General features: G+C 38.3%; 1 protein-coding gene across 1 annotated transcript in view; it reads right to left on the reverse strand.

The window, feature by feature from the left end:
• LOC150089577 (FIGNL1-interacting regulator of recombination and mitosis-like) overlaps positions 1-23,452 on the reverse strand; it is a 127,313-nt gene that overhangs the window by 91,101 nt on the left and 12,760 nt on the right. Inside the window, exon 3 of the mRNA XM_090390036.1 lies at positions 1,197-1,283. Within this exon, the coding sequence (XP_090246162.1) occupies positions 1,197-1,283 (87 nt within the window). The remainder of the gene's footprint in view (positions 1-1,196; positions 1,284-23,452) is intronic.

Below are 23,452 nucleotides of genomic sequence, written 5' to 3' on the forward strand. Positions count from 1 at the left end.
TTAAGCTATTATAAATGATAAGTAACAAAAAAAAAATTCACCAACGTAATCATAGAAACTTGTAATACTAAATGAAAAGATAAATGCAATAGCAATCCTATTCAAATTCACCAGTTATGCAACAATAATACTACCACGCTACCAAGTCTGCATTATATGTATTAGGCTATACCGTGATACTTGAGTTATAATTTAACTATAATATATAACAAATTTATCCAACTAATACTGACCTAAGCAATTCAGACTTTAGAGCTACCCATTTTCCACAATTAAAAAAAATTAGTATTTCCCTACCACTCATCTATAACTATAACAATGCCGACAAGATTCAAACAATACAAAGGTTCTGCATACATTAAGTAGTAATGTACAGAATCTCTAGCTAAATTAAAAAAATTATCTACAAGCATGACTAGGACTATAAAATTACTTATGGAGTACAATTTAATATGAAAATGAGGTCAATTTAATGGCAAAATTTTTCAAAAAATAATTGTTTCCTGGAGCTGAAAATTCTTTGACTAGAATGCGGATACTCTCAACCCTAAATTCTAAGCCCGAGTTTTTTAGAAGGACGTAAGACCTAGTTTCACATGCCATGGACAAGGACCAGAAACCTGCCTTCCAAGTGACTGTAGCTTTCTCGAAGCTAGACATAGGACACAACACAAAGCAAAAAAAGAACCTACACTGTGTGTGTGTGTGTGTGTTTCTTTTGGCAATATACTTCAGATAAGCTGGATATCATCATTCGTGATTTCCTTCTACTTCTCACTCTTTCTGGGTAACTCCGAATTTTTTTTTTTTTTTTGGCTGGTGCAGCAAAAGCCACAGGCTTCCTTGCACCATATGGCTAATTATTATAAAAATAATAATTTCCCTTCTAAGGTGCCCTGGTAGTTCCATTTCATCATCATTATTTTATTAATGGTAAAATGAGAAAAACAACATTCTAACATTAAGGAGTCATTATCAGAGTATGAAAGATAGAGTTTAACATTACCAAATAATTTTAAGAGCATCATGACTCTTTTATCTCAAATGCAGGAACAATGCAGTTTTCTGTCAATTAGTAGATATTAATTTTATTAACAAAGAGTAGAGTTTCAAGTTCAGCTAATTTGTTTCAAAGTTTTTCATTAAAATAATATATATAAATAAAAATAAGTATCAATTAAATGGTACACCATTACCTGTATGAGAGAAGCTTTGTGAAGATCATTAGAATCAACATTATGTTTTGAAAGCTTGTTTAAAATTTCATCATATACAATGCATATCTAAAAAGATATGGAAAAAAAAAATATTGATTACTTAATTTTTTTGCATGCATATATATCTATCTCAAATGAGTGATGATCATTCATTTGAAACAGATAACACAAATCACAGATAATACAAAATAAAATATATAAGCCAAAATGCAATTTTTGGAAACTGCCACTCTTCCAGTTATTCTAATTATTAAAAGATTATTAAGCTGTGTTTGATTTTGAACAAATCAGCCATCCAGATGCAGACACATTTATATCACCCTTTTTTTTTCTTATTTTGAATTCCAGAATATTCTGAACTTACTTTTAAAACACCCTTATAATGCAAACAACATAGATTTCATCAATCAGTTCAACTCTACTTCAATCTTGCTCTGCTTACAGTTATTAAATGATGTCACCCTTAGTTTGATCAATAGCCTCAAGTCTAACCAAAATCAAACAAAGCCATAAGCTGTTTCTGTGATTTAGGCATATTAACTCTACACTTTCTATTAAACAAACCTTTGAAATTTTGTAGTGCAAGTTACATTCATCACGCTACGATGCTTGCATCTTGCTCACACTAAACAACATGAAACTTACTTTGAACTTGTTTGCTTATGTAACCAAATCAACGTGACAAATGTATGAGCACCATAAAAAAGCCCTTTATCAGGTTGCACAAATTGGTACATGACTGTGGCCAAATTCCTTTTCTTTGCTGCTTCCCACATTTTTCGTAGTTTAAGCAACTCTGCTACTTGGCATACAATTTTCACCTGTTACCCTTTCCTATAAACTATTATTTTGTCATTTCTCTAAATTTACATTATAGTATGTGATGCACGTTTATGCTCACAAAAAAGGTATTACTTTAACTAGCCTTTTGATTTTTCACTATGGAATTTTTTTTCTAGTTATTCCTCTGCACTTCTGTTTCATAAGTGACACACTTTATTTTTTTATTATATATTTATTTTATATCATTTAAAAATTTTTTCAAGCTATTATTTCTGTTAACATTTGCAGAAAAATACAGGTTTCCGATTTTACTCTTTACTGTATTTGTTTAATTTCATCAGGGTCTTTTCATTGTCTTTTAAATTTTTAAAGTTAGCATTAGTACTAGCAAATGATGAAAGGAAGTAAGCATATACAGAATCATTCACAAACAAAAAAAAAAAAAAAACCCTTCCAACATCACCTTAGAGCATGAAGGACAGGATGGATGCCCTTGAATGATCTAAATTGAGGGGACCATCAAAGCTCTCAGCTGCCCACATCAACGCCAGAGCTGGCACTTGGTCATCAATGCAGCACAGCAGCAACCCCCAATGCAGAATGTGCTGGTCCCACAGGAACTAGTAGTTGTTGGACTCTATTGTCAGGGAAACGGGGGAACATGCTTTGTAAAAAGGATAGGTGGAACAGGACCAGAACATGTCTGCCAGGGGTAAAGGTTGATGATGTTGTAGAGCGGATATCATCTTTTAAGGGCACAAAAGGTGATATAGTTGTACACGTTGGCACTAATGATATTAAGAGTAGGAGACAGGCAGAATTACTTAACAGGTACAGGTCACTGTTCAAAAAAAGCTGGGAATTAGGGTTGAATTTGAAAGTGTCTGCAATTCTGCCCAGACACGATAAGAGGGAGTATATGATGAGAGCCTTGTCGATCAATTTGGCAATGGAAAGACTGTGCAAGGCTCAATGGGTAGAATTTTTTTCAGCTTGGACTGTACTTGTTAACAGGAGAGACTGCTTCTACAGGGAGGGGATACACTTAAATAGAAAGGGTGCAAGAATATTTGCTGATGCTATCAAGGCAGTGTTAGGTGGGTCAGAAAACTGCTAGCTTGGGGGGATACAAGGACTAATAGATTAACAGTAGCCACTGGCAGAGGTGAAAGTGATTCGTGCACTGATTCTATTGGAATGAGTAGAAGCCTGGAAAACAAAATGCAGGATATTTCAAAGACTGCTGGGAGTCATTGCAGTACAAGTAAACACATGGGTTGTGTTAGGGTAGCTAAGAATAGGAACAGGTGCATGTATACTTGTGTGTACACCAATGCCAGGTGTTTGGTAAATAAATTTGATGAATTTGAGATATTACTCAAAACATCAAAGGCAGATATTTTTGGGATATCAGAGACATGTGTCACACAGATATAAGGAATGCAGAACTAGAATTTGGGGAGTACAATGTGTACAGAAAGGATAGACAGGATAGGAAGGGAGGAGGGGTTATGCTATTAGTTAAGAAACACACAAAATCCAAGGAAGTGAAGTCAGTTGACATTGCTGGACAGTGCAGTGTCGAGTCAGTTTGGTGTGACATAAGCATTGGGAGATCAAAATTGAGAGTAGGAGTGTTATAGGCCTAAGGACTCTGATGAGTATAATAAGAAACTGTACAGGGAAATAGTGTGCCAGTAAATCAGAGTCTTATAATTGGGGTTTTTAATTTCCCCAGATATTGATTGGAATTTGTGGATTGGTTACTCACACACTAGCAAGTTTGTTTGTTATTTGGTTTTTAGGAGCATTAGCAACTAAGGCCATATTGCTCCGGGAATATGCGGTGGTCATTCCCTTGACCTTTCCGCATCCTCCGTATTTGGTGGTGACGGGCTCGAACCCCGGTCGAATCAAGAAGCGTGTACTACGCACTGCTGCTCCTTCCCACCTGGCTACGGAGGCGCCCACACTAGCAAGGCTTTTGTGGATTTATTGGATGATTGTTTTCTACATCAGCACGTTCGGGAGGCAAAGAGGGAGTAATACTCTTGATCTGATTATCAGTAGTGATTCTTCATGCATTAAGAATCTGCAGATAAAGGAACCACTAGGTGGCAGTGATCACAGTGTGCTGAAGTGGGATTTACTCAAAGAGGTAACTACCATCAGGGGTAAAAGGAAGGGTTTTTACTTTCGTAAAGATGACTACGATGGTCTGAGACAGTATTTAAATTCTATACAGTGGGACCAACCCAATGGCAAATTCAAAATGGGAAGCATTCAAAGAACTTATCTTGGAAGCTACTAGGCTTTACATACCAACTAAGAAATACTGTTCAAAGTTTAGCCCTAAAATGATGTCAGATGAACTAATGAGACATATGGCAGAGAAGAAAAATGCATGGGATACATATAAATTAGCAGGTGACATGGAAGCCTATGATAGATATAAGCTGGTCTGTAACCAAGTCACAAAGGAGATTAGGCAGGCAAAGGCTGATTATGAGAAATCATTCGCAGAGAAAGCAAAGAAAAACAGAAAAGAGTTCTTTACTTATGTAAACTCTAGAACGGAAGGGATGAATCAGATTGGAACACTGGATATTGATGGTTCAACAGTTGAGCATCCTGCTCAGGTGGCTAACAAACTAAACAAGTATTTTGCATCTACATTCACACATGAGAAGTTATTCAGGAAGGGGAATACCAGGGGTGAAGTAAACTCTGGCAGTGAGCTAGATGGTTTTGTAATAATTGAGAGGAAAGTGGAGGAGAAACATAAAAAAGGCACCCAGGGTGGATGGGATCTATCCAGTTATATTAAAGGAGGCAGCAAAGGAAGTAAGCAAACCCTCAGCCATAATTATGAGAGCTTCTTTGGACTCAGGTGAGGTACCCATAAACTGGAGATGTGCAAATGTGACCCCAATTCACAAAGGAGGATCAAAGGCTGACACAAGTATTATAGACCTGTGAGTTTAACTTCTGTTCCAGGAAAATTAATGGAGGCACTGGTTAAAGAAGTACTGCAGGATCATCTAGACAAGACTTCAGTTATAGCTCGGACACAGCATGGTTTTGTTAAGGGAAAGTCTTACCTGACCAATATGATTGGATACTATGATGCAGTCACAAAAGAACTGGATGCTGGGAATAACTTTGATAGTATATATTTGGATCTTAGGAAGGCTTTTGATACTGTTGCACATGGAAGACTGCTGCACAAATTGGAGCAGTGTGGCACTGGAGGCAAATTGCTGCTACAGATAAAGGGATGGTTGAGGGGGAGAAGACAGAGTGGTAATCAATGAACACTGCTCTTCGTGGAGTAATGTTATTAGTGGAGTCTCTCAGGGTTCAGTGTTGGGTCCATTATTGTTTTCTGTATTTATAAATGATATTGATGATGGTATATCAAGCTTAATGTCCAAGTTTTCAGACAATACAAAGGTTGGCAGGGTTGTTAAGGACACTACTGACGCTATGCTGCTGAAACAGGATCTGGAAAGGTTGAGCAGATGGGCTTCGAGGTGGCAAATGAAGTTTAACATTGATAAATGTAAAGTACTACATATGGGAAACAGCAACCCCAGAGCAACGTATCAACTCTGTGGTACTACACTGACAATGGTAGAGAATGAAAAGGACCTGGGGGTAATTGTGCAGGCAGATATGAAGTTTTCTGAGCACTGCAGATGGTATGCAACAGTAGCTTATGGTCTCTTGTCAATGATATAAAGAAATTTTTTTTGCAGGGATAAGGAGGTAATTATTCCCGTGTATAAGGTATTGATCAGGCCACAACTTGAGTACTGTATGCAGATCTGGAGGCCTCATCTCATTTCAAGAAGGATGTAGAGCTGCTGAAACGAGTACAGAGAAGGGCAACAAGATTAGTGAATGGAACAAAGGGTTGCTCTTACGAAGAAAGGTTTAAGTTTTGCAAATTACAGTGTCTGGAGACTAGGCACTGGCAAGGTGATCTGATAGAAGTGTATAAAGCCTTGAATGGTTTGAGTATGCTCAATGCCAATGGGATTCTTCCTCTTGCTCAGAATAATCACCTGAAAGTGCATAAATTCAAATTGAGGAAAGACAGATGTAGAAATTTGCCTTTAGCCAGCAGGTAGTTGGTTGGTGGAACAGACATCCATCCCATGTTGTAGAAATTGATAGCCTAAATAAATTTAAGGCTCAGCTTGACAGGTATTTCGAACGAACGGAGGGATGAAATGGGAGTGGTTTTTTTTTTTGGTTTTTTTTTTGGCTGATGCTGCATAAGCTTGCTCTCTTGCATCAAATGCTATTGCTAATTTCAGGAAAGCCTTTGATACTGTTGCACATGGAAGACTGCTGTACACATTGACATTGGAGCAGTATGGCATTAAGGGCAAGTTACTGCAATGGATAAAGGGATCGCTGAGTGGGAGATGGCAGAGAGTGGTATTAAATGGACACTGCTCTACGTGGACTAATGTTATTAGCAGAGTTCCCCAGGGTTCGGTGCTGGGCCCATTGTTGTTTTGTGTATTTATCAATGATATCGATGAAAGTACATCAGGCTTAATGTCCAAGTTTGCAGATGATACAAAGGTTGGCAGGATTGTTAATTACAGCAATGATAGTATGCTACTGAAACTGGATCTAGAAAAGTTAGGCAGATGGGCCGAGAAGTGGCAACTGACGTTTCACGTTGACAAATGAAAAGCCATATGGACCTTGAGGTTGTCGTAGACATTCTCTCAGATATACCATTCAACCTCTACTTGGTATCTGGAAGTCTAAAACGCTGATGGAACTGATATTAGGGTGACACTCAAGTCAAGTGGACCCAATTTCAGCGAAGTACAGTTGGTCTGTGACAGCCAAATCCTCTGTTTGACCGTCAGTAATCCTGAATATAACCCCCATGCACAAGCACACTGTGAGTGACCACCCAAGTGTAAACCAGCGTAGCAGGGGTCGAGGTGTGGCATCCACACCACAAAGTGGAATGCTGCCCCTATATGTTACCAGGCAATACTAGGTGGTAGATGACTCTCATCAACCAGTGCAATACCACCACTTTGCTTCTTGGAGGCTTGAAGTGGTGGAACCAATGTTAAGTCTCCAGAGCCAAGTTCTTTTTTTTTTTTTTTTTTTTTGATTTGGTAGTTGTTGGCGCATCGGCTTCTGTGGCCATATTGCACCTCCCAAGGTTTTTGCAGTACTTTGATCCAAGCCCGAGGCGGGAATCGAACCCGCAACCTTTGGGTTGCCGGGCAGGTACTTTACCCACTCGGCTAGCCCGGTCGGCGAGCCAAGTTCTAGTAAAACCTTTCCCATCTCTTCCATCATGCAGTATGACTGATGTCTTTTGAGGTTATGATGGAGTGGTCAGGAGCGGGAGTGCAGTGGCACTCGCTCTTTGAGTAGACCGGGGTTCAAGCCCCTGACTCCTAAATACGGTCGATCTGCCAACCGGCACTGGACCAGCGTGGCAGATTATGGTCCATTTCCCTCAGCATGAATTGTTGAGGAGGCTTCCATCCTGCAGTGGGTTGATAATGGCTGAAATTCACTTTTTTTTTTTTTTTTTTTTATGTATAAGTTAAGTGCGATAGCTTCATTAATACATAGCCAAATCTAAATTAATCGAATATTTGCAAGGCAGCATCGTTTTAAGTTATATCTCATATTGTGAATACCTTCACAATATGAGATATAACTTAAAAGTGGTGGGAAGATATAACTTCCCACCACCATACAGACTGTTTCAGGGCTATTTTGTATATGGGTGGGATAATAACTCGACTATCCACTTTCCCTATTAGACTTATAAAAGCAAAAAGGTAGAGGGAAAGTAATAGTAGGAGTGGAAGAGGAAAAGAAATGGTGTAGAAAAATGAAAGGGACAGTAACTCCTTCAACTCACACCACTCAAAAACTCAAAACTCCTTGAATAGGCAACGCTTCACCAGTGGAGAAGGACTGTTGTTACCTAGTCTTGGAAACTCCGGACATCATCAGGCTCCCCCTGGTGCCATTTCAGAGCTATTTGGCCCTTCTTCGGTGGGTGGGTGGGTGATGCAATGATGGCAAAAAACGCTGAAGTATAACTCCACAATATGAGATGCCTGATGGTGTATGATGTGTTTAGACTATAAAGCGTTTAAGGCTAAAGCCTCAAGCTATGAAAAGGTCTAGATTATGTATAAGTTAAGTGCGATAGCATCATTAATACATAGCCAAATCTGAATTAACAGAATATTTGAAAGGCGGCATCGTTTTAAGTTATATCTCATATTGTGAATACCTTCACAACGAGTTGCCATGATATTGCACTACTTCGAATAAGTAACTTGGGTACCTACCCACCCACCGAAGAATGGCCAAATAGCCCTGAAACGGTGCCGCCTGAGTGGTGGTATCCATCTGAGAATAAGTAACATTGGTCTTCTCCTCAGGTGAAGCGTTACTTATTCGAAGTAGTGCAATATCATGGCAACTTGTTGTGAAGGTATTCACAATATGAGATATAACTTAAAACGATGCCACCTTGCCAATATTCTGTTAATTCAGATTTGGCTATGTATTAATGATGTTTTGGCACTTAACTTATACATTGTCTAGACTTTTTCAAAGCTTGAGGCTTTAGCCCTAAACGCTTTATAGGTTATGATGGAAATCATGGCGAGATCCAAACTTCCTTACATTTCGAGGGTTCAGCTTTAAAACAGTGTTCGCAGTTAGTACACCAGACCAAACCTATTGTAACTCTCTAGAAGGCTTCCAGATCAGCTAGTATGTAACCTTGCTGCCTCTACTCTGCCAGACAGTGACTGGAGGGAGTCGAGTAGTGTGTGGGGGGGAGGGCATTGTCGAGGTCACATTATGTCAAGGATGTGGGTATATTCTTACCATGTGTACGCCATATCTAAAAATTTCATTACTTCATACAGCATGTCCCTACTACTTTTCTTATTGAATACACCATGAATTGTCAAACTAATAGACTAAGCTTATCTCTGAAAAGATCTGAACTGCGCAAACACTTCCTACTCCATTTCACAAATATACATGGCCTCAGTTTTAATCTCAACGATGTCCATTTCCACTTGCAGTCTGCCAAACCCCATGTACTTTTTCCTACAGAATCTCAGTTATTGGTTGATTTAACCACTGCTCATCTCAGTTACCCAAATTATTCGCTGTATGATTCCTTTCATCTCAAAGGTGGTACTTGTGCATATATCCATTCCAATATTCCCTGTCAGAGATTTTGTAATTTGGAATCTCCTCTTTTCGACCTTCTCTGGCTTAAAATCTCTCAACCTCATTCTGTCAAATTCATCTGTTGTCTCTACCGTTCTGCCAACTCAGTTATTACCAACTACACTAAATTATTACAAAATCACTTAGCTCCCTGTTAGAGTTTGATAAACTTCTGGCATTTCCCTCATTGAATAACTCCTCATGTTATTCAATGAGACAGAAATAAGCAAATCTAGATGCAAAATGCTCATTCAGTTTATCAGCTACCTGAGCTTAATTATCAATAGTCAACCCATCTATGTTAAGTGGCCCAATCTGATCCATCCTTTTCCTTCTAGAGTTTACATAAGTAAAGAACTGTTTGCTGTTTTTCTTTGCATCCTTTGCCAAAGATTTCTCGTAACCTGCCTAATCTCCTTTATGACTTGACTACAGACCAGCTTATATCTTCCATAGGCTTCTGTGTCACCTGTTTAATTTATATTTACCCCATGCATTCTTCTTCATTGCCACGAGCCTCATTAATTCATCTGACATTGATTTAGGCCTATGAAAAGTATTTCTTAGTTGGAATGAAAAGCCTAGTTATTCTGCAGGCAGATATGAAGTTCTCTGAGCAGTGCAAATGGGCTACAAGAGTAGCTCATGGTGTCTTGTCAATGATATACAGGAATTTTTCTAGCAGGGATAAGGAGGTGATTATTCCCTTGTATAAGGCAATGATCAGGCCACACCTTGAGTACTGTATACAGGTCTGGAGGCCTCATTTCAAGAAGGATGTAGAGCTGCTGGAAAGAGTACAGAGAAGGGCAACAAGATTAGTGAATGAAAAAAGGGTTGCTCTTACGAAGAAAGGCTTAAGTTTTGCAAATTACAGTGTCTGGAGACTAGGCACCGGCGAGGTGATCTGATAGAGGTGTATAAAGCCTTGAATGGTTTGAGTATGCTCAATGCCGATGGGATTCTTCCTCTTGCTCAGAATAATCACCTCAGAGTACATAAATTCAAATTGAGGAAAGACAGATGTAGGATAGTTGTGCGGAAATTTGCCTTTAGCCAGCGGGTGGTTGGTTGGTGGAACAGACTTCCATCCCTTGTGGTGGAGGTTGATAGCCTAAATAAGTTTAAGGCTCAGCTGGACAGGTATTTTGAACGAACAGAGGGGTGAAGTGGAAGTGGGTTTTTTTTTTTTTTTTTTTGGCTGATGCTGCATAAGCTTGCTTTCTTGCATCAAATGCCTCTACTAATGCTAATGCTAATGATTAACATCGCGGCGAGATCCAATATTCCTTACATTTCAAGGGTACAGCTCTAAAACGGTGTTCGCAGGCCGGCCGCTAGTTATTACACAGGACTGAACCTATTGGTAACTCTCTAGGAAGCTTCCGGATCAGCTAGTGTATAACTTGCTACCTTTACTCTGCCAGATAGTGACAGGAGTGAGTCCGAGTAGTGCGTATGCGGGAAGCATTGTCAAGACCACGTTATGTCAAGGATCTGGGTATATTCTTACCACATGTACGCCATATCCAAAAATTTCATTACTTCATACAGCATGTCCCACCTACTTTTTCTTACTATTGAATACAATATGAATTGTCAAACTAATAGAGCAAGCTTATCTGTGAAAAGATCTAAACCTCCCAAGGACTTCCTAATTCATTTCACAAATATACGTGGTCTCAATTCTCATCTCAACGATGTACATTTCCACTTGCAGTCTGCCAAACCCCATGTACTTTTTCTGACAGAATCTCAGTTATCGGTTGATTCATCTACTGCTCTTCTCAGATGCCCAAATTATTCGCTGTATGATTCCTTTCGCCTCAAAGGTGGTACTTGTGCATATGTCCGTTCTGATATTCCCTGTCAGAGACTTGGCAATTTGAAATCTCCTCTCTTTGATCTTCCCTGGCTTAAAATCTCTACCTCATTGTGTCAAATTCATCTGTTGTCTCTACCGTTCTCCCAACTCCACTAATCACTTGGAGCTCTGATTTCCTCTCTTTGCAACTTGACTTTCTCCAGTCCAACTTTCCTAACATTGAAGTAATTTTCCTTGGTGATTTTAATGTTCACAACTCCAGCTGGCTTCCTCTTTCTAGTCACACCGACCCAGCAGGTCGAGATGCTGAGGCTTTTGCAATTACTAATGACCCAGCACAGATTGTTCATTTACCTACAAGAATACCGGACAATCCTAATCATACAGCCAATACGCTTGATCTTTTTCTCACAAACAACCCTTCTAAGTACACGGTCGAAGTGAGAGGTCCTTTAGGCACTTCAGATCACAACTTGGTGATTGTCTCTTCTCCAATGGAACCTTTATCTCATGGCTATTCCCAACCACATATTGTTTGGCATTACAAGAATGCAAAATGGGATGACCTGCGAGACTTCTTTTCTTCTTTTCCTTGGTCGGATTGCTGTTTCAAAACTTCTGATGTCAACGTTTGCTCAGATCGTGTCAAGTGAAATTATTCTTGCAGGAATGGAATCCCTTATCCCACACTCCACTTTAAAATCTCATCCTTTATCTAAACCTTGGTTTTCCAATAAATGTGCTAAGGCTGTCCAAGAGAAGAATGTTGCATATCGTAATTGGCTTGTTTCTAATTCTTCAGTTTCATTTTCTGCCTACACCAAAGCTCGCAACAGTTGTAAAGCAGTTATTAATCAGTCCAAACTAGAGTTTGAACAGGCTAAGAGTAGAAAACTTGCTTCTTGCCCTAATGGTAGCCGAGCATTCTGGTCTCTTGCCAAAGCTATTGGCCGCAACTTTTGCCCATCTTTGCTCCCGCCTCTGTCCAAACCAGATGGTTCTGTTGCCACTTCAGCCAAGGATAAAGCTGACCTGCTAGCATCCCATTTTTCTTCCAGCTCATGTATTAATGATCTTGGTAAAACACCTCCCACCATTCCCAACACACTCCATTCAATGCCTCCTGTGGTCTTCCGTCAAAAGGATATCAGAAGAATTTTGATGAATCCTGATGCTAAGAAAGCTCCAGGTCCTCATGGTAATTCTCCACTTGTTCTCAAAACCAGTGCTCCTGAACTTACTCCTATTCTTTGCCGCCTTTTTCCACTTTCTTATTCCAAAGGTGTTTTTCCTTCTGCTTGGAAATTTGCTCATATCCAGCCAGTTCCTAAAAAGGGTGACAAATCCCTCCCATCCAATTATCGCCCCATTGCAATTACTTCTACTCTTTCTAAAGTAATGGAGAAATCAATTAACCGCCAACTCTTAAACTACCTAGAAACCTTCCGTCTGATCAACGAACACCAGTATGGATTCCGTCAGTGTCGATCCACTGGAGATATTCTGGCTTATGTTACCCATTTATTGACTAATTCAATGGAAAGGTTCGGTGAAACACAAGTAGTTGCTCTTGACATCTCAAAGGCTTTTGATCGTGTTTGGCATAAAGGTCTTCTAAACAAGCTTCCATCTTATGGTCTGCCAACTGTTTTTAGTAATTGGTTATCCAGTTTTCTCTCTGATTGCTCACTGAGGGTGATGGTAGATGGCTCTCTGTCTTCTAACTTCTCCACTAATGCCGGTGTCCCCCAAGGTTCAGTTCTTTCCCCCACTCTTTTCCTCTTGTATATCAATGACCTTCTTCCATTGACTGGAAATCCTATCCATAGTTTTGCCGATGATAACACATTGCATTCAACTTTCCATTTTGAGAAACCTTGTCCTGCTCAATCAGCTTCAACTTCTCGAAAATCTGCTACCAATTCCTTAAATGCCAATCTTCAGGTAATTCTCCAGTGGGGCAAAGACAACTTAGTTGATTTCAACCCTTCTAAAACTCAGTCTTGTCTTATATCTCGCAAAAAGGATTCTTCTACTCCTATGCTTATCTTTAGTGACACTCCGATTTCTAGACAAAATGATATATCTCTTTTGGGGATTACCCTGACTTCTAATCTCTCTTGGCACAAGCACATTTCAAATATTGCTTCCTCTGCATCTAAAATACTTGGTTTTCTCTTTCGCTCTCGGCGTTACTTTTCTTCCAAACAGCTGCTCTCTCTATATAAATCACAAATTCGCCCTGCCATGGAATATTGTTCCCACATCTGGGGTGGTGCCCCCAAAACCTCTCTCAGGCTTCTTGATTCCATTCAGAAGAGGGCAGTTAGGTTAATTAATGATTCATCTCTAACAGAGTCTCTCCACTCGCTTTCTCATAGACGCACTGTTTCTGCTGCATGCCTCTTCTACAGATACTTCCATGGGCACTGTTCTTCTCAATTGGCTTCTATAATTCCTGCTCTCTCTTTCAAAACAGTCCGAACACGTGCTGCCACCAGCCAACATCCATTTACTGTCCAACTTCAAACCCACAGAACCAACTTTTCATCTTCCTCATTTATTTATTCAACTGCCGTTTTCTGGAACAACTTTCCTTCATACATATTTCCTGAAAATTACAATCTACAGAAGTTCGAGTCCAATGTGAACAAATATCTTCTTTCGTCTTCTTAACCTCAAACCCAAGCACGGTACTAAGTACTATAGGTTTTAATACCTCTCGTGTTTGGGGTTCACATAAAAAAAAAAAAAAAAAAAAAATATGATAACGATGAAAGTATAGTGCTTTGTTTTGTTTGTTATTTGGTTTTTAGGAGCATTAGCAACTAAGGCCATATTGCTCCGGGTGGATATGCGGTGGTCATTCCCCGACCTTTCTGGATCCTCCGTATTTGGTGGTCACGGGCTCGAACCCTGGTGTAATCAAGAAGCGTGTGGTATGCACTGCTGCTTCTGCCCACCTGGCAGAGGTGCCTGAAAGCGTAGTGCAATTTTCATTATAAATGACCTTTTAGAGAGATAAACAGCTTAGTAGTACAGCAAAATTTTCAACTTCCAAGATGGAATGAATTACAAAAAAAAAAACACAATTTTATTGATGCTCACAATACCTCCATTTATCCCTACGGATGCAAAACACGTTTCCATATCTTTTTTTTCAGTTTGCACCAGCCTGCAAAAACTTACGTAAAGTTGAATTTGCATAAGTCGAGTATTACGTAAGTCGGAGAATTCCTGTACTGTGCCACTATATAGCCACTAGTTGGTCACCATCCCTGGTAGGTGGAACCGCCCATGGACCTACTGTCGAGCAAACAAATGGGATATACATAATTCAAACGCATGCACTCAAACATTGAAGGCCATGTAGTTCTGCCTTTTATGACTGAGGAAACTTAACATCAAGTAATAAATCTACAAACGAGTGCTACTTCAAAAAAAAATAGCTAAATGTTACGTCCTAACAACAGAAATAAGATGAGACCTGCCATCACATATCAAGTAAATCAGTTTAGCGTAATTAGACACATAATCAGCAATGCACATCATCTTCGAAAGTGAATACCACCAGACTGGCATTCCACACCGTACCTGTGAACAAGCACTCCAAAAACACACACGTAGTTCAAACACTCACTCCCATCCCATTGGTTTGAAGAAATTCAGATGACCAACTAACGTTATGACTGCTGTAACCAAGAAGATCCCAGCTTGTAATTCCTCAGCTATCACCACTATCAGCCACCAGCAGGTTCACCAGGAGGGCTAAACTTCCATTGGAGCTCCCTATTTTCTCACAAATTAGCACAGTCAGATGCAGACAGTTGTCACTATCCACTACCGTAAAACACACTTAATTCCATGAACTGAACATACACACCTAAGCAAAGTCAACACACAAACAGCTGGGCATAACAGGATCATGTTATATGTGCCAACCTTTCCACACAAGGAAATGCAAGAAAAGAACCTGGTACATCTCAAGGGAGTTCCAAAATCGCATTTTGATGCAATAGATTTTGTTACAAAGAAACAGAAATTATTGCACCGCTAGGAGATGCAAGTGTTGAGTTCCAGTGCACTGCAAGATACAAGTTTCTTGCCTCGCAAGGAAATAGTAGTTATTATCTTGCAAAGAGATGCAAATATTAAAACAAAGCTTAATTCATCACAACCTTAATCAGTAAGTCACAAAGTCCACCATAACCCCTATATATACATGGCTCAGGCACTTGTCCCATTGGTCAAAAGAACTCTAGATGGCCGGGCAAGGTTTCTCAGCAATCAACACTGTCCACCACTAGCAGGCTCACCGGGAGATACCTATTGCAGCCCCTTCTTTTCTCCAAAATGCACAATTAACCCCAGGTCCTCTTCATTTTGCACTACACGTTTTTCACAGTTCATATGTTAATCTGGAATTACTGCTACCCATATGCAGTACCTTGCATTTGTCAATGTTAAACTTCAACTGCCATTTGTAAGCACATTGACCTAACTCTCCAAGACCTTGTTGCAGTAACTCACCCTGATAACTGTCATTAACCATCTGCCAACCTTTTTATCATCAGCAAACTTAGACATTAAGCCTGATATACCTTCAACAACATTAATAAATACAGAAAACAATAAGGGTCACAGCTCCACAAAGAGCAATGCCCATTGAAAACCTCTGCCCAAAATGCCACATTGCTCCAGTTAGAACAGTAGTCTTTTAGATGCAACAGATGAAAAGCCTCCCTGAAATCCAAGTATACATTATCAAAATTATTTTTTGCATCCAGTTCCTTGGTTACTGCATTATAGTATCCAATCAGATTGGTCAGACCATTCCTTAACTCAGTAGTACAGTGGTCTAGATGGTCCCAAATTACTTCTTTAACCAGTGACTCCATTACTTTCCTGGGTTAACAGGTCTGAAATTAGTCACGTCACCTTTGATCCCCCCCCTTTGTGAATTGGGATACATTCACACATCTCCAGTCCATAGGGCCACCCCTGAATCTAACAATGTTCTCATAATTATAGCTAAGGGTTAATTCTAGTTGTAGGAGTTTGCTTACATCCTTTGCCATTTCACTTAATATAACTGGATCGATTCCATCCACCCAGGTACCTTTTGTGTGTTTAGCTTCAATGATTTCTCTTCTACTTTCCTCTCAATTATCTCAAAATTAGCTCCCCATTAGAGTTTGATAAACTCCTGGCATTCCCTTCCCTAAAGAATGTGTGAATGTGAATGCAAAATACCTATTCAGCTTGTCACCAATTTGAGCAGGGTAATCAACAGTTAACTCATGGACATCAAATTGCCCAATGTGATTCAACCAATTCCTTCTATTGTTAATATAAGCATATAAGTCCTTGCTGCTTTTCTAGGCACTCTTCTCCAGACTACTTATAATCTGCCTTAACTTGCCTAACCTCCTTTGTGACTTAATTACAAACTAATTTATAACTACCATAGACTTCTGTAACATCTGATAATTTATATGCATCCCATGCACTTTTCTTCCCTGTCACTTGCTTCAATAGTTCATCTTGCTGTTGGTCCCAATCTACAGAATTTAAAAACTGTCTCAGGCCATTGTAATCTACTTTATGAAAGCAAAACCCTTACCTTTGCCCTTGATGGTAGTTACATCTTTAAGTAAATCCCACATCAATACAATATGATCACTGCCAACCAGTGGGTTTTTACCTGCAGATTCTTAATGCATGTAGAATCACTACTGATAACCGGATCAAGAGTATTGCTTCCTCTTGCTGCCTTATTCATTAAATCTACAAAGGCCTTCCTGGTGGTGTGTGAGTGACCAACCCAAAAATTCCAGTCAACATGTGGAAATAGGATGAAGTTGATGAAAAAGTGATCCAACTCCTTCAAACATGCTGGATTTGTTACTTTGAATGATGCAACAAATGAAGCTTTACATACTTCTTCCTCTATTGATGGAAAGAACAATGCAAAGAAAAGTCCAATAATTGGGAATAAATTTTTGATGATGTGCATCTTGCCTAAACCTAGAGGAAAACGCATTTTGACTACACTAAAATGTATGCAAAAAGTATACTATGGGTGAATAGGAAGCTTTGTTGAAAGATGCACATCATTTTTTTCAAACAGCCTAAATTTTAAAGTAAATTAACTGCTATTATGCACTTTCATAATTCTCTTTTAAAACATGCTCTGCCACTGAAACAGCACATGTTGACAGAATTTTTTAAAGTCTCCTTGGTAATATAGTAGTCAGTATCCCTGCCTGTCACATGGGAGAACAGGGTTCAAATCCCTGCCAGGGAGAGAAAATACATTATTTTTAGTAACACATAACTAGTAGTTCAGTAGAAGTAGTAGTGGCATGTGATGCAAGAAAGCAAGTGATGCTTATGAGCTTATGCAGAATCAGCCAAAAAAAAAAAAAAAAAAAAAAATCACACCATTCCCTCCACCAAATGCCTGTCCAGTTCCTCCATAAATTTATTCCACCTATCAACTTCCACAACGACAGATGGAAGTTAGTTCCAGCAAGTAACCACCCGCTGGCTAAAGGCAAATTTCCGCACATCTATTCTACATCTGTCCTTTCTTAATTTGAATTTATGCCCCCTTAGGTTCGTAATCTGAACAAGTGGAAGGATCCCATCAGAATTCAGCGTGCTCAACCCATTCAAGGCCTAATACACCTCAATCAGATCACCGTGCAGGTGCCTAGTCTCCAGCCACTGCAATTTGCAGAACTTAAGCCTCTCTTGGTAAGAGGATCCCTTCATTCCCCTCACCAATCTTGTTGCCCTTCTCTGTACACGCTCAAGCAAATCTGCATCCTTCCTAAAATGAGGCCTCCAGACCTGTATGCAATACTCAAGGCGTGGCCTAAACATTGCCTTATACAGAGGGACAATCACCTCCTTTTCCCTCCTAGCAAAATTCCTATATATCATTGACAAAACCGCATGACCTGCCCTGGCAGCCTGTCTGCATTGCTCAGAAAACTTCATATCTGACTGCACAATTACTCCCAGGTCTTTTTCATTTTCTACAACCTTAAGTGTAGTACCTCACAGTTGGTACGTTTTTCTGGGGTTACTTCTACCAATATGCAGTACTTTGCATTTGTCAAGGTTAAACTTCAGTTGCCACTTCTTAGCCCATCTGCCCAAATTATCTAGATCCTGTTGCAGTAGCACACTGCCATTACTGTCATTAACAACCCTGCCAACCTTTGTATCATCTGCAAACTTCGACATTAAGCCTGATATACCTTAATCAATATCATTGATAAATATACAAAACAACAGTGAACCTAACACCGAACCCTGTGGGACTCCACTAATAACATTAGTCCACGAAGAGCAGCACCCATTGATTACCACCCTCTGTCTTCTCCCACTTAACCATCCTTTTATCCATTGTAGCAACTTACCCTTAATACCATTCTGCTCCAATTTGTACAATAGTCTTTCTTGTGCAACAGTGTCAAAAGCTTTCCTGAAATCCAAATACAGTCCATTCCGCTTATTTGGGACACATCGGGACTAGTGCATTTTGGCTCGATTAAGCAGCTGCCCCAATTATCCGAAGTTTCACGTAAATAGTTAAAAATACAATGTCCCCCCCCCTTTACAATTGGTTCACTGTACAATCAAATCACATTACGACGAACTCAACATAGTAAAGTACCGTTCACTATACGATGTGCAGTAAGCGCCAGTCATTGTGATCACGTTTGTGAATTGAATTTTAATTCTATTAAACATCAATTCTAATTAGCAAAAATAGGAGGAATATTATCCACAGGCTATAAAAGCAAAGATATATAAAGCACAAATTTACCCTTTATTACCTTGCCAATTAAAAATTTAAATGATACGTGAAAATCGGAATAATTAATACGTACTGTAATATGTACATACGAACTAGTTGACATTTCTATTCACTGACATTTTTTGGTGGGGGGGGGGAGGTTAAAATTTAAAACAGTAAAAAGATAAGCAAACAATAACAAAGAACACAGCACACACAAATTGCAAGTAACACAATAAGCGCAAGTGAGAACCAAGTAACGAGTTAAAAAGCTTTAAAAATAGGAATAAAGAGAAGATCTGAAAATTAATTTTTTTATATGATTGAAGATTTCATGGAAGTGTAAACACATTTCACCATAATAATGCTCAGAATTCCAGCTGTCAGTATTATCGTAAATTCAGTAAGATTGAGTTTACTGTACGTTCATGATAGATTTCACTAACAGAAAAGCCTAATAAACAGGTGACTGCTAATTGTTTTTATTGTTTTATGGTTGTGACCTCCAGAATTTTGACCAAACCATGTGGTACCGTCGGAGACAATCGTAGGGTAATCTCCAGTTCTGCGGTCTCCTGCCCTGATTAAACAGCATGCTGTCCCAATTAAGCGAAGTAAACCCTGGCTATTTTCTCGATTGGTTTCTGTTTTTTAAGATTTGCCCCGATTAACCGGTGGCCCAAGTAACCGGAATCCACTGTATATGATATCAAAATTATTTTTTGCATCCAGTTCCTTTGTAACCACATCATAATATCCTATCAAATTTGTCAGACAAGACTTTCCCTTAACAAACCCATGCTGTGTCTGAATTATTGCTGCAGCCTTGTCTAGATGATCCTGCAATGCATCTTTAACCAGTGACTCCATTATTTTACCTGGAACAGAAGTTTAAATGGTCTGTAATTACTCGTGTCACCCTTCGATCCCCCTTTGTGAATTGGGGATACATTTGCACATCTTCAGTTCGTGGGAACCTCCCCTGAGTCCAAGGATGCGCTCATAATTATGGCTAAGGGTTTGCTTAGTTGCTTTGCCGCCTCCTTTAATATAACTGGATAGATCCCATCCACCCCAGGTGTTTTTCTTATGTTTAACTTCAACAATTTCTCCTCCACATACAAAACCATTAAGTATCCTACTATAATTTGATAACCTTCTGCCATTTTCAAACCTTAATAATTCCTCATGTGTGAATGTAGATGCAAAATACTCATTCAGTTTGTTTGCTATCTGAGCAGGATCATCAGCAGTCGAACCATCGATGTCAAGTGCACCAATCAGATTCATCCCTTTCCTTTTAGAGTTTATATAAGTAAAGAAATCCTTGCTGTTTTTCTTACCATCTTTTGCCAAGGATTTCTCGTAATCTGCCTTCGCCTGCCTAACCTCCTTTGTGATCTGATTACAGACTAGCTTATATCTGCCATAGGCTTCTGAGTTGCTTGATAATTTATATGCATCCCATGCATTTTTCTTCCCTGTTACGGGTCTCATTAGTTCATTAGATAACCATTTAGGCCTAAACCTTGAACAATATTTCTTAATAGATATGAAACTTTTAGTAGCATCCACGATTAATTCCTTGAATGCTTCCCACTTAGAATTTACTGTTGGTAACATCGTCAGTTGATCCCACTGTACAGAATTTAAAAACTTTCTGAGACTACTGTACTCACCTTTATGGAAGCAAAAACCCTTTCCTTTACCCCTGATGGTAATTAAATCTTTAAGTAAATTGCACATCAGTACACTGTGATCACTGCCACCTAGTGGTTCCTTTGTCTGCAAATTCTTAATACACGAATGATCACTGCTGATAACCAGATCAAGAGTATTACTCTCTCTGGATGCCTCTCGAACATGCTGCTGCAGAAAACAATCATCCAATAAATCAACAAAAGTCTGACTAGTGTGTGAGCGACCAACCCACAAGTTCCAGTCAATATCCAGTGGAATAGTAGTGGCTAATTGTGATAAATAAATAGCTCGAAGGTTCTAATCACTTCTTAGGCGTATAGCACTCCTTGATTTAATTGGTTTTTTTCCTCATATACGTAAATATGTTTTGTACGTAAGTCCAACTTTGGTCTTATAAATACTAAATACATCTACAGTACAGTGCAACTCACTGAGATTATAACCCTCAACAAACTTCATAGGGCTGTATGTATGGTATTGCTTAAAGCATTTTATGATTTGTAACCAAGTTAAATGAGGCTAAAAAAACACACAATGAATAACAATAAAGAATACAGTAAATTTAAAACAGTAAAAAATATAAGCAACAATTACACGCACAAATTACAACTAACACGATACATGCAAGTAAGATACGGAGTAACAAATTTACGAAACTTAAAAAATAGGAATGAAGAGAAGATTCTGAAAATTTGTTTATTATTTTTTTTATGATTGAAGATTTTGTGGAAGAGGAAACACATTTTACCATAATAATCTAAAAAACTCACAGAATTCCTGCTATCGGTATTAGCACAAATGCAATAAGACCGAGTTTACCTGTTTATAATAAATTGCACTAACAGAAAAGCCCAATAACAGGAAACTGCAAATTGTTTTTTTATTGTTTTATGGCAGTGACCTCTAGAAACATGATTTAGAAAAATATCACAAAGGCATTCAAAATTGATTCTTATAACAAAAAAAATAACAAAAACTTATAACAAAAAAAAATTGCGTGTGTGCTGAGCACACATAGCAGAAGTTAAGTGAAACTTCTTTAGAATCTTTTGAAACATTTATTATCTCAATGTTACAGTGGTTAAATATTTTACAACTGTATTACCTACAAGTTTATTACAAAGTTTTAAAGATCTCTCCTTAAATATTCATTGGAGGTGGTGTCGGTGGTCGCATGCACATATACATGCTCATACACCTTACAATGTTTGCTATTAGTCTTTGGCATGTTGAATTATAAATTTTTTTTCTTTTTTATGAAATATGGTAGAAAATAAAAAAATAAATATTTTGGTTTTAAAATCGGACTGCTAGAAGCCGAGATATAGTGATTTAAAATGTAAATGTGGCACATGCGAGTTACACTGTAGCCATGCTGTAGGGGTACTGCTACGTACGGCGCCACGTCCCTTGTACCTGGTATAGAGTAGTACCATGGTGGGTGGGCAATGAATCATTTCGTGTCACATTTTTGTGGCGATTTTTGTCAATCCACAGACACAAGTTACTCTCATGTGAAAACTGCCTGGAGTGCACTTAAAGAAGTTTCAGCTCAATAAACGGTGTTGTAAAGTGTTAGAATAGGGTTTTTTAGGAGCAGCGACTAAGGCCATATTGCTCCATTTACACTGTCTGTAAATTGGATGTGTTCAGTAGTCGATTTTCTGTTTGTGGACGAAAAACCAGAGTTTCTGGGACAATAAATGGTGAAAGTGTAGTGCATTTTAATTGATTGGACTGATTTTTTGAAAGTTGATTATATAAAGTGGCTGATTCTATCGACAACGTTAACCGGTGTCTACTTATTTCAGGGCTTACGTTTGTCTCCAACTGGACCACGTAATCCTTCCTCTCAGCCAGTAGTAGCATGTTTTGATTTTGCATCCTTTAGTTAATAGTGATTTTTGTGTTGCACTTATTTGACATAAATTTATGTAAAACTAATACAATTTCCATTATAAAAATCACCTTTTAGAGAGATAACTTAGTTATATCTTCAAATAGGCTTCTGGGATTGGGGAATATTCATATTCACAATAACTGTACAATCCTAAACCAACCGTTATTAAATAAATGTTGTATTGTATTAAGATAATAATGATACAAATGAAATAAAATAAATAGAATGAATAATATAATTACACCGAATAAAACTGATAACCTACGATAACTTCTGCAATAGAATATAAAACTTTTAAAATACAATAAAATAAACAATGAAGATAAAACACAGGATTAGCACTTTTATCGGTGATTTATTGCTTTTACCCTGTGTTTTATCTACATTGTTTATTTTATTTTATTGTATTTTAAAAGTTTTATATTCTATTGTACAGAAGTTATCTTATATTATTAGTTTTATCCAGTGTAATTATATTATTCATTCTATTTATTTTATTTCATTTGTATCATTATTATCTTAATACAACACATTTATTTAATAACAGTTGGTGTAGGACTGTACAGTTATTGTGAATAGCTTAGTTATATAACGAAAATTTCAACTTCTGAGGTCGTTGAATGAATTACCACAAAACAATGGCTATTGGGTTCACATTACAATATTTTTATAATATCATGGTGTCTCTGGAATGGATTAATAGCGTAAAGCATAGGTTCACTGTACTCAGCAGCTGATTTTGTACTTTGTGCACATGGTTCAAAACTGTTGATATACAAAATTTTTATTAATTTTGAGCTTTGTACGTATCTACGAGTTGTACATAAGTTGCTTGTATGTAAGTAGAGGAGTGCCTGTACTTTTTTTTTTAGCTAAGAAATTTTAGTTTTTAGTAAGTATATAGCTAATTTAAATCTGAAATCATATAATGGTATAGCATAACGTATATCTGGAATTAT

The sequence above is a fragment of the Mastigoproctus giganteus genome, chromosome 2 (assembly GCF_048544385.1).
Source record: "Mastigoproctus giganteus isolate SK-2022 chromosome 2, ASM4854438v1, whole genome shotgun sequence".
Lineage (NCBI taxonomy): Eukaryota > Metazoa > Arthropoda > Arachnida > Uropygi > Thelyphonidae > Mastigoproctus > Mastigoproctus giganteus.